This window comes from Pongo pygmaeus, chromosome 19 (assembly GCF_028885625.2).
Source record: "Pongo pygmaeus isolate AG05252 chromosome 19, NHGRI_mPonPyg2-v2.0_pri, whole genome shotgun sequence".
Taxonomy (NCBI): Eukaryota; Metazoa; Chordata; class Mammalia; order Primates; family Hominidae; genus Pongo; species Pongo pygmaeus.
The window spans coordinates 12,879,944-12,892,666 of record NC_072392.2 but is presented as its reverse complement, the minus strand read 5'-3'; the positions used below and the strand labels follow the sequence as shown (position 1 = coordinate 12,892,666).

The following is a 12,723-nucleotide window of genomic DNA, read 5'->3' as shown; positions in this document are numbered from 1 at the left end:
TTAAGGGCAGTGGCTATCAAACGGCACAGATTGAGAATATTTCCATCATTGTAGGGAGTCTGCGAGGGTTAACTTTAGGTGTCAATTTGGCTGGACTGATGGATGCCTCAAAGGCTGGTGATGTATTTTTTCTGGGTGTAGCTGAGAGGGTGTTTCCAAAAGAGACCCATGTGTGAGTCAGCAGGCTGGGAGGAAGACCCACCCACAATGGGGTGGCACCATCCAATTAGCTGAAACACACAGGTGGAAGAAGGAGGATTCTCTCACTGTGTTCTCTCTCCCTCCCTCCCGTAGTGAGATGCCTTTTCCCCTCATCAGACTCCAGGTTCTTTGGCATTTAATGGGGGTCTCTCTGGCTTTCCACTGCATATTCGGGGCTGCACGATCAGCTTCTGAGGCTCCTGGACTGAGTTTCGGGTTCTGAGGTTTCTGGACTGAGCCATGCCACTGGCTTCTCTGGTTCTCCGGCTTACAGATGGCCTATCATGAGACCCCTCCCCCTCTGTGATTATGTGAGCCAACTTCCCCTAATAGGAGAGAATCCCAACTTCCCCTAATAGGGGAGAAACCCCTCTCATATATCCTATTGGTTCTGTCTCTCTGGAGAACCCTGACTAATATAGAGTTCTAGGGGATAGCACTGGTTAGATTTTATACAGGTGGAGTGTCACTTATCTGAAATGCTTGGGACCAGAAATATTTGGGATTGGGAGTTTTTGGGATTTTGGAATATTTGCATCATATTTACCGGCTGAGCATCTCAAATCCGAATACGTGAAATCCAAAATGCTCTAATGAGCATTTCCTTTAAGAATCATGTTGGTGCTCAAAATGTTTCAGATTTTGGATTGTTTCAGGTTTGAGATGCTCAATCTATTAACAGATGATGAATTAAAAACAACTGAGAGGGATTCAGGCTTCAAAGCTCCCCAAGCATTTCCTGTCTCCCTTGAGAAGCTTTCACTTGGCTGAAGCTAGCAGAGTTTTCACATAGACATTAAGGTTGCTTTTTAATAAAATAGTTTAATTGAGTGTCCTTTAAAGTCCAAAGACAAGGGACCTATATAAACATAAACTGCAGCTGGGCACGATGGCTCATGCCTATAATCCCAGCATTTTGGGAGGCCAAGGCGGGTGGATCGCCTGAGGTCAGGAGTCCGAGACCAGCCTGGCCAACATGGTGAAACCTCGTCTCTACTAAAAACATAATAATTAAACGGGCATGGTGGTGGGTGCCTGTAATCTCAGCTACTGGGGAGGCTTGAGACAGGAGAATCACTTGAACCTGGGAGGCGGAGGTTGCAGTGAACCATGATTGTACCACTGCACTCCAGCCTGGGTGACAGAGCGAGACTCCATCTCAAAAAAAAAAAAACCATAAACTGCGGGAGGCCTGGTCCCCCAGAATCCTAGTAAGGAGCGGCTGCTGTTCACAGCACTGAAGACTTGAGATGGGTGGAGGGTGGGGGTGAAGGCAGTCGAGGCTGTGGGTGGGGAAGCGGGGAAGCTGCCAGCTTTCCACCTTACTTCTAGGAATGCCTGCAGGGAAGAGGATGGGTAGGACAAGGGGTAGCAAATGCTGAAAGGACATATTTGGGAATCTTGACCATGTGGCTGGGTAAGAATCCCTGATGAAAAACAATGTCGGGGAGAAGGTTAAGGGAAAGAAGTAGAATGCTGGAAACAGAATGATTGAGGGGCTCCTGTTCGGTACCTCCTTGCTCACTCAGGCCTGGCCTCACTCCTGCTGCTTACCTCCGCCAGCAAAAACAGGGGCTCAATCACGTCTCTCTCTACTTGCAACTCAAAATGTATCAGCTCCTGAGCCAGCTTGTCCTCTGTCTCTCCACAGAGTTTCAGCATCTTCCTGTAATCCAAGGGGGAAAGAAATAGTGAATACTCTTGAAGACAACATTTCACTGGCGTTACCCTCCCCTCACCTCCTGCCTCACTTGTAAACTTTCACAAGTCAGTGTTAATAAGCTGGCTGATCTCCATGGCATCCCCTGGGCCAACCTGTTCCAGCTCTCTGCAATTTCGGAATTAATCAATTCTTCCAAAAGGTGCCACTCACTGTATGCCTGGGGCACAAGGGGCACATGAGAGAGAAAACAGACACACATGCCTATAAACACACGCTTCTATCTCTGAGGAGAACACTGGATAGCTAAAATCTGCCTGCTAAAAAGCCATCATCTTCAAATACAAAGCAAAAGCTCAATTTCAATAGGTCCTGATAGAAAGAAAGCCCTGACTCCTAAGCCACGAAAATGTAATTAGTACATGGCTATATAGACAATTATCCAATGAAAAAAAATTCCAAAAGTTGATTAATAATGAGCAAACGACAGAAGACCTGAATGAGTAGAAAGTCATGCCATCTTCCCAGATGACACAATATACTATTTCAAAGATGTTAAATTCTACCCAAATTGTATACAGGCCACTCTCCCATTGTCTGGTACCCATTTTAACTAAAACTCAAGTAAAAAGTTTTTACAAACCAGCCTGGGCAACATGGTGAAACCCCGCCTCTACTAAAAATATCAAACTCAGCTGGGCATGGCGGTGCATGCCTGTAGTCCCAGCTTCTCTGGGGGCTGAGGCACAAGAATCACTTGTACCTGGGAGGCAGAGGCTGTAGTGAGCCTAGATAGTGCCACTGCACTCCAGCCTGGGCGACAGAGCGAGACCCTGTCTCAAAAACACATAAACAAACGAAAAAGCTTTTACAAGTCAACAAATGTATGAGCAGAGGTAACTGCCTTTTTACTGTGAGGATATTCCTTTCCTGTTCATATTTTCACATTTTTACTCTACGTGTGTGTCCCCATACAATACATTTTTACTCTACATGTGTGTGTCCCCATACATACATAATACTGCTGCTTTGCTTAGTTCAGTCTACATGCATGGTTTTACACTGAGCATATCCTGATGCTACTTGCTTTTTTTGTTTGGATTTTTTTTTTTTTTTTTTTTTTTTTGAGATGGAGTTTCACTCTTGTTGCCCAGGCTGGAGTGCAGTGGCGTGATCTTGGCTCACTGCAACCTCCATCTCCTGGGTTCAAGCCATTCTCCTGCCTCAGCCTCCCAAGTAGCTGGGATTACAGGAGGCTGCCACCACGCCCGGTTAATTTTTTGTATTTTTAGTAGAGATGAGGTTTCACCATGTTGGCCAGGCTGGTCTCGAACTCCTGACCTCAGGTGATCCACCCACCTCGGCCTCCCAAAGTGCTAGGACTACAGGCAGCCTTGCTTTTTTACTCTATCATTATGTTTGGAGCTTACCCATGTTGGTACATGCGGAATTAGATCATTTTGCAATGGACAATTCCGTTCTTTGAATATACCACCATTATGTTAAGCTGTCCCACAAACAAGAGTTTTTGGCTATTACATGCAGCGCTTCAGTAAATATGCTTGTGCAGTCTCCTTTTGCATGTTTGGAAATTTCACTAGCACAAATGGGAGTTCCCATTGCCCTATGCCCTTGCCAACCCTTGGTCCTGGTAGGTGTCTTAATTTCTGTCAAACTGGTGGATACAAATTATTATCTCCTTCTGGTTTTAATTTACATTCCTTGACTACTAGTAAGACTGAATATCCCTCTCCCATGAAGTGCCTGTTCATATTCCTTGGCTATTTTTGTATTAGGATCTATTTATTTGAATTTATTTGTAGGAACTTCATATACACAGGTGCGTGAAGGCAGATTTTCACTTTTTCCTATCTGCTACAAATGTCAGTGCCCAGGTGTGCTTTTTTCTTTGTATCTCTTTAATGGTGCTTTTTTGTTTTTTCTTTCTGAGACAAAAATCTCACTCTGTCACCCAGGCTGGAGTGCAGTGACGCGATCTCGGCTCACCACAATCTCCGCCTCCCGGGGTGCAAGCGATTCTCCTGCCTCAGCCTCCCGAGTGGCTGGGATTACAGGTGTGCACCACTGCACCCGGCTAATTTTTTGTATTTTTAGTAGAGACAGGGTTTCACCATGTTGGCTTTCACCATGTTGGCTAGGCTGGTCTTAAACTCTGGACCTCAGGTAATCCACCTGCCTCGGGCTCCCAAAGTGTTAGGATTACAGGCATGAGCCACTGTGCCCAGCTTAATGGTGTCTTATATCTGATTTTCTGGTATTTATTCCATATTACTAATATTACTTAATTAAAAAAATTTAAATATTAGCTATTGACATTACAGAAAATGAGAATTTAGCTATGTTTCCATTTCCCCTCCCTCCCTTTATTTATATTAATAAATGCTTATTACTTATATTACACTTTGACTCCATATTATTTGGAGTTAATCTGGATAGTATACTATAATTACTGGTTTCCCTGCACACTTATTTGTTCTCCCTGGAGTTAATAATTGCCTTGTTTTGGCTTGCTTGTTTTCTATGTACCCAATTGAATTCAAAATACTCTGCCACTTTCCTAGTTTGTCTGTTAAGATATTGAACCAAAATCTGCTTAACTTACTTAAAAAAAAATTAAACCTCATCCTAAGCAGTGATAAACATCACATTTATGAGTTTTGTGTGCTAATTTTGTTTCTTCTGTTATATATTAAAATAAAAATATTACCAAAAAATATTGAACCATACATCATGTAAATGAATTTCATCTTCTTGAATTAATCCCTCCTGGAACTGTCTCAATGCGGATTGAGTTTTCCTCTATCCCTAAGGCACATCTATCTTCCTGGAATCTTCCTTCACCATTCCCTGGGATTCTCTTCCTCTGTCTTGTATTGGACTCTCTGTTATCTTGAGTCTACCTCTCTTTTGGTCACTCCCTCACCAAGGACACATCTTGCTGTCTTGCTTTAGCTTGCTGAGAAAGAATAGGTGGGAAGTCAATTTTCGAGGCCATGTATGTCACGCATTCTCCTCTACCCTCTCATTGATTGAAACTTGGGCAGAACATTGAACTCCTAGGCTGAGCATGGTTTCCTTCAGAATTTTAAAGGCACTGCTTAATAATCTTCTTTCTTCCATTGCTGCTTTTGCTCAGTCTGGAAGCATTCACATTTCTGATCCTTTGTATGTGACACGTTTTCTCTCTAGAAGGTTGTAGACTCCTTGTTACCAGTATACACGATGGTGAGCTCTGTGGCATATGCTTAATTCTTCCCATTGTATTGGGAGCTCAATGGGCCTTTTCAGTATAGAAACTCATGTCCTCAAGATCTGGAAAATGCTGTTGGATTATTTATTATTATTTCTTCCTCTTCTTTTCTAAGAACTCCTGTTTTTCGGGCATAAGACTTCCTGGATTGGTCCTCTAATTTTCTAATTTTTTCTATTGTCTGTGTGTTTGCCTTCTTATCTGGACGATTTCTTCATATTTATCTTCCCAACCTCCTACTGAGAATTTCATATCTTCTATCATATTTTCTCATTTCTACAAGCTTGCTTTTGATCTCTGGCTATTTCTTTCCCATAAATATTTTGTATTAACATCCTGTTTTTCATTTCATGGACATGTTATCTTCCCTTACCATTTGAAAACATAAGTGATTGTTCTCCTAACATTTTTTCCTCCCCTACACAATCTCTGTTTCTTCCAAGCTGCATTGTATCCACCCAATTGTTTTGGTCTCCAGCTTTCAGGTTAGAGACTTTCCTCAGATGTCTGATGATCTTTGGTGCCTCTCTATATTTAAGAGTGGAGACTAAAAAGCTCAGAGTATGTGAATTCATCTACAGAAAGATCTGGTTGCGTCACTTATTGAGGCACTGACCCCCTCCAATGTCCTCAGATCTTTAGGTTCTTCCTTTTGGACTAATATGATTCTCCAGAGAAACCTCTTCTAATTTCCTGCTTTAGAGGGTAAAGGCCTGGGGGCTGCATGAGTGGAAGAAGACGGCTGCGGAGTATTAGCATCCACATCCAGTACGCGTTAGATCACTCGAGCCTCTTCTTTACTGAATGGTACCCATACACTCCACTGCACCGGGAGTCCCCCATTCTAGAGATGCTCTCTTATCCCCTCTAGAGAATTCTGCTCAGGTGGGAGTGGGGGGATGACAGCTTCCTAGACATGTGGTTGGGGCAGAGTTGAGTGATCCAAGTGGTAACTGAAAAGCTTTCAAGCACATTCATGAGTTTAATCACCCACTCCACCTCCAAAGACCCACTATTCCAGAGATCCCTGATGCCAACTCTTGAGCACTGTAAGCATTACATGATGTAATTTACATGGGATCTTTGCATATCTACTTCTGGCTTGGGAGTCAGCTTTTGGGGTCTTGCCAAGTTAGTTCCCAGTCATTCATATGCTTTACAGCTCACAAAACTGTGTTGCTGTTGTCTGCTTTTTCCTGCCATTGTGAGTTTATGTCTTTTAAGAAAAAGAAAAATCTCCATATTGTAGTTTTAGTGGATTTTGGAAGGAGAGAAAATCGGATGCATGTTCAATCTGTCATCTTTACTTCCAACGTTGCTGTGTCATTATATTATAGGCATGACTCTTGGAAATACCATACAACAGGATTTCATCTCTGTCAACCTGAAATTGTCTTTGAACAGTTGAGTTTATTCCATTTACATCTCTTATGATTGCAGAGATATATGCAATGATTGCTGCCACCCTCATTTTCTGTTTTCCAATTACTATGTGTTTTTTTTTTTTTTTTTGGTTACTTTTTTCTCTTGTAGTCCCTTCCATGAATTTTTTTTATTTTTCTTTTCATCCTTTGTTAGTTTGAAAGATATATATCCTATTTCTGTTCTTTTTGTGGTTAGTCTTACTTTTCTAACATGCATATTTGACACTAAATTTATTTATTTTTTATTTTTTGGACATTATATTTAAATGTAATACCTTTATCCTCCTTTCAAACAATACAGGAGCTTGAAATACTGATTCTGCCACCACAGAAACTTAAAAGTCCTTCTCTTTTGTCTTGTCACTTCTCTAAAAAACATCATTCTTTGTTAAAATGCTACATAAGCCCTCCTGTAATCCCAGTACTTTGGGAGGCCAAGGCGGGTGGATCACTTGAGGTCAGGAGTTCATGACCAGCCTGGCCAGCATGGTGAAACCCCATCTCTACTAAAAATACAAAAATTAGCCAGGCGTGGTGGCACCCGCCTATAATCCCAGCTACTCGGGAGGCCGAGGCAGAATCCCTCGCACCTGGGATGCAGAGGTTGCAGTGAGCTGAGATTGCGTCATTGCACTCCAGCCTGGGTGACAGAGCAAGAATCTGTCTTAAAAAAAAAAAGGCTACATAAGCCCATGTTCTATCCTTTAATCTACTCATCCCTGAGTTTTTCCATGTGTATGTACTACACATTTTAACAAAATTTATTTGCTTTTCTTCTGTTAATCTACCTTTTGTCAATCTAACTTTCAGGGCCCAACCAAAGAACCTAAGATGGTTAGAGAGAGAAAAAAAAAAAAAAAGTTTCCTCCGCTACAACACAATTTTTTTCCTACCTTGGTACTTGTACTTCTCATCTTTCTTCTATTTCTGTGAAAGAGATGTAATCTATTTCATATAGCCTTAACTAGCCCTTTCAGTGAGAATATGCAGGTAGCATCTTCTTCAAATCTGCCTGAAAATATCCTTACTCTTCCCTATTTTATCATAGAACACTAGGTTTCTTATATTTTCGCTCAATACTTAAAGACCTTACTCCATTATCTTCTGGCATTCACTGTGGCTGACGAATACATAGTTTGTTATCAGTTTAATTGCTGTTTTATAGTAATGATCTTTTTTTCCTCTGGTCAATTTTACATTTTTCTATTTTTTGTTGATAATCTGTGGTCTTACTACAATATGTCCAGGGATGCATTTTTTTCTTGTTGATCTCAATCAAATCATTTTGTGCTCCTTAAATCTAAAGACATGTTTTTCTTTAAATCTGGAAAAGAAAAATTCAACCACAAACTTCCCCCTTCTCCCTATTTTCTTCCTCAGGAATTCCCACTAGATGGAATGTTAAGCTTTTGCATTCTATCACCCATGTTTCTCAGTTTAAGAACGCCTACGTCCTTATCTCTGCACTTCATTCTCTTCATTCTGGGTGGCGGCTCTACATCTGTTTTCAAGTTCAGCAATTATTTATTTGTGTATAATCTTCAGTTTCTTTCGACTAAAGATCATTGAAAATTTTCAGCATAATTTTGGAAAGTTCTCTTTGGTTTGCCTTCAATCCCACCTATTCTTGTTTAATATTGGTTGATTATCTTGTCAAGGATTCTGTTTTTTAATTTTAAAATTTCCATTTAAATAATTATTTTATATTTTCTTCCATATAGTTCTATTATTTTTCATTTTCAGGGTACTGACTCTCCTATTGATTGCGTCTGCTGATGCTCTCTCATGACGATTCTATTTTCAGTTTGTTTTGTTGTGAGCTCAACATCGGCAAGGGCTGCTTTTCTGAGAATCTCGTAAGTTCTGACATTTGAGTTGACAGGTTTCATATTTGCTTCTGCTAGGGCCCTAGGGATTTCAATTGTCCTTCATCAATTTCATGTTAATCTCTCCACTTGGGCCTTGCCTCACCGCACGGACAATATGACTTTAGAGCCAAGAGTTCTGATTTCCTACTGGTAACATTTTCCTTTTTTCCACTGAAGTCCCCAGTGAGAATTCAGGTGCTTCCCTGAGAGGGTCTAGTCCCCTTTTCATGGATGGGGACTTACCTAGATTTGGCACCAACCCACGCAAGGTGTCACCTTACCCAAGAAGTGTGTCATCTCCCAGGATAGCTGACCCCTCCATCAGACACTGAGCCAGTGTTGTCAAAGGCAACTTTTTCTGAAAAGAAAGCAAATGCTGTAATGAAAGCTACTTTCCATATTCATCTGTTGCATCTAAAACAGCAAAAAGTCAAATACTCGCCGAGGTATTATATTAGCTATGAAACAAGCTGACTTTAAAATAGGTTTAAACCTAGAAATTCATAGTGCACCATGATGGGTTAGACTTAGAGATGTCAAAATTCAGAAAACGAGAACTGAATTATATTTGCCACTTTGGGAAATAAGCCTAAGGTTTACATGCTGCATTTTAAAATGAGGTAGGATGGCGAGAAGGAAAAATGAGAAAAATTTAAAATGATGTTAACAAAGATTTGAGCAATGCCTTAATTTCCAAAAATAATATGTCTCTTAAGGAGTGTATTAGCCTTATTTTAAAAATGAGGCAGTGGCTGGGTGTGGTGGCTCACATCTGTAATCCCAGCACTTTACATGAGGCAGAGGCTGAGGTGGGTGGATCACCTGAGGTCAGGAGTTCGAGACCAGCCTGGCCAACATGGTGAAACCCCATCTCTACTAATAACATAAAAATTAACTGGGTGTGGTGGTGCATGCCTGTAATTCCAGCTACTCGGGAGGCTGAGGCAGCAGAGTGGCTTGAACCCGGCAGGCAGAGGTTGTAGTCAGCCGAGATTGTGCCATTGCACTCCAGCCTGGGCCACAAGAGTGAAACTCCGTCTCCAAAAAAAAAAAAAAAAAGAAAGAAAGAAATGAGGCAGCTATGGTCAAAAAAGAGAGAGAAAAGTGTTCACATGCAACTACAACCCAGAAAGAGTAAGCACCAAAATAAAGACACACTCCAAAAAAGATAGATGGCCAAAGAGCACATGAAAAGATATTTAACCTCATTAGTCATTAGGAAAACCCCAATCAAGGGCTCACTTTACACTCACTAAGATGGCTATAATAATATTAATACTTAACAAAACAAAAAAAAATAAGGATTGGTGAGCATAAACCTTCATGCATTACTAGTGGATGTTTAAACTGGTGCAGCACTGTGAAAGTGTACTTAGTATCTCAATAAGTTAAGCAGAATTATCACATGGCACAGCAATTCCACTCCTGGGTATATATCCAAAGTAACTGAAAACAGATGTTCAAAAAAGAGGTACACAAATATGAAGAGCAACACTATTCACAACAGCCAAAAGGTGAGAACAACTCAAATGTCCACCAATGAATAAATGGATAAACAAAATGTGGTATATCCATAAAATGGAACATTATGCAGCCATGAAAAAGGGAATGCCGCATGGTATAACACAGATGAATCTTGAAGACATCATGCTAAGTGAAATAACCTAGACACAAAAGGACACATATTATATAACTCTATTTAATGAAACATCCAGAATAAGCAAATTCACAGAGACAGAAAGTAGATTAGTGCTTGTCACAGGGCTGCAGGGGAGAGCAGAATGGGGAAGGACTGCTTAATGGGTGTGGGGTTTCCTTTGGGGATGATGGAAACGTTCTGGAACTAGATAGTGGTGGTAAATAGACTAACTGTTAAAACCACTGTACACTTTTAAATGCTACATTTTATGTTACAGGGAGGGAGAGACAAGCTGTGATAGTTTAGCATGACCTGTTCCCCATGCTAAGTATCAAAGAGCTCTCTCCTTTTTGAACTAAGACCAGCCAGTACACACAGACAGAACAAAAACAAGGTAAGAACCACTAGCACCTTCTCAGGTCTTCCAGTCTATGTGGCTACAAAGGTAGTTCTTCAAATAGAAAGTGACTGAACTGCACCCAGCCCAGAGCCTCCTGGTGTTAACACATAGAGAGTTTCCACTTATAATTCATTTGCTAATCCAATATTCATGGAGGGCAGGCACCAAACCAGTGATAAACAAAACGAGACACTGCTCTCATAGAACATTTTTCTTTTCTTTTTTCTTTCTCTTTTCTTCTTCCTTCTTTCCTTTTTTTACTGTTTTTTTGTTTTGTTTTGTTTTTTGATACAAGGTCTTGCCCTATCTCCCAGGCTAGAGTACAGTGTTGCAATCACAGCTCACTGAAGCCTCGAACTCCTGGGCCCAAGCAATCCTCCTGCCTCAGCTTCCCAAGCAGCTACAACTACAGGCATGCACCCCCATGCCTGGCTAATTTTATTTCTAAATTTTTTGTAGAGATGGTGTCTCACTGTTTCCCAAGCTGGTCTTGAACTCCTCAGCTCAAGCAATCCTCCTGCTTTGGCCTCCCAAAGTGCTGGGATTGCAGGTGTGAGCCACCACACTCAGCCACAGAACTTACTTCTAAAGGTGAAGATAAATAATAAACATCATCATACCTTGCCCTAAGTTTACTCTTTTCATCTGGCTGTTCATTTGTTTCCTTTATAATATCTTAACTGATAAATACAACTAAAGTGTTTCCCTGAGTTCTTCGAGCCATTTTAGCAAATTATCAAACCTGAGGAGGGGGGTTGTGGGACCCCTAATTTATAGCTGGTTGATGAGAAATACCAGAAGGCTGGATTTGCAATTGACATCTTAAGTAGGGGCAGTCTTGTAGGACTGAGCCCTTAACCTGTGGGATCTGACACTAACTCCAGGCACACAGTGTCAGAATAAATTGCAAGACACACAGCTGGTGTGTTCAGAGAGTTGGAGAACTGCTTGGTGTGTGGAGAAAATCCCCCCACACATGTGGTCACAGAAGTGTTATATAAGTGTAGACAAACAGAGTCTGTTTTTCAGAGAAGCAGGCATAATATTCCAGTTGTAGCCTCACAGAGAGGGCATAGCTTAAGGTATTGGTTCTCAACCAGGGGTGATTTTTGTCCTCCTGGGGTCATTTGGCAACATCTGGAGACATTTCTGATTGGCACAGCATGGAAGATGCTATTGACATCCGATGGGTAGAGGCCAGGGATGTTGCTAAACATCCTACAATGCACAGAACAGTCTCCTCCAACAAAGAATTACTAGGCTCAAAATGGCAATAGTGCCATGGTTGAGAAACCTGGTTTAATTTGCAAGTGTCTACAATATCCCAGTGACAAGTCAGTGAAGATGCTTCATCTTGAATGTCAGATGGTACAATCATAGTATTCATGAGCTCACATAAAAAGACCATTTTGGTTCATGATAAACATTCACAGTCCCATGACCTGCCATCAGGGCAAGACTTCAGCGTTTCTGAATATTTTTGAAATTGGACAAAGAAGAGACGATTTGCCTATAGTAAAGGGGACTTCTGATAGTCCAAGAGTTGACATCCTTTGAAGAAATACATCTACCAGAAGGCAAGCAGAGTTTTTCCAAATATGGAAAAAGACTAGTCAGATTATCCTGTCCGTGAGTGGAGCAGAAAACTGTGCCCAAGGGGGACCAAATGAATGAAGGTCAAGATCAACAGGACAAGACTGGTCACTGGAGGAACGTGAGGTTGATCGGACTTTTGGAGGGAGGATGGAGAGGGGACAGCCAAGCAACTGTTCTGCAAAGTGCAGACTGGAAAACACTGTTTGAAGCCATAGGGCTGGAGGCACCCTGCTCCTCAGCCAAGGAAGCTACATTTTCTCATCATTTTGAGTCATTTAACACTTGCACTAATGATTTTGAGATCCTCTTAGGTAGCAGAGAGGACAGAATTAAGTGAATTCTTAAGGGATATGCTTTTTAATTTTAACAAGGAGCATAACCTTTCCCTCTTGCCCTTTCTCATTCTCTATCATATCTATTATAGTAAAAGAATTAATTTGCCTGTAATCCCAGCACTTTGGGAGACCGAGGTGGGCGGATCATGAGGTCAGGAGTTTGAGACCAGCCTGGCCAATATGGTGAAACCCCATCTCTTCTAAAAATACAAAAAAAAAAAAAAAAAAAAAATTAGCCAAGCGTGGTGGCACGCCCCTGTAGTCCCAGCTACTTGGGAGGCTGAGGCAGGAGAATTGCTAGAACCTGGGAGGCAGAGGTTGCAGTGAGC

The 12,723-nt window shown here is 41.4% G+C and overlaps 1 protein-coding gene across 4 annotated transcripts in view; it reads right to left on the bottom strand.

Annotated features, from left to right (window-relative positions):
- The window catches only part of ARHGAP44 (Rho GTPase activating protein 44), a 201,240-nt gene that overhangs the window by 73,289 nt on the left and 115,228 nt on the right, over window positions 1–12,723 (bottom strand). For all 4 annotated transcript variants that reach the window (XM_054456371.2, XM_054456372.2, XM_054456374.2 and 1 more), the window contains exons 4-5: window positions 8,706–8,782; window positions 1,756–1,867 (exon numbers count right to left, since the gene is read on the bottom strand). In XM_054456371.2, the coding sequence (XP_054312346.1) occupies window positions 1,756–1,867; window positions 8,706–8,782 (189 nt within the window). The remainder of the gene's footprint in view (window positions 1–1,755; window positions 1,868–8,705; window positions 8,783–12,723) is intronic.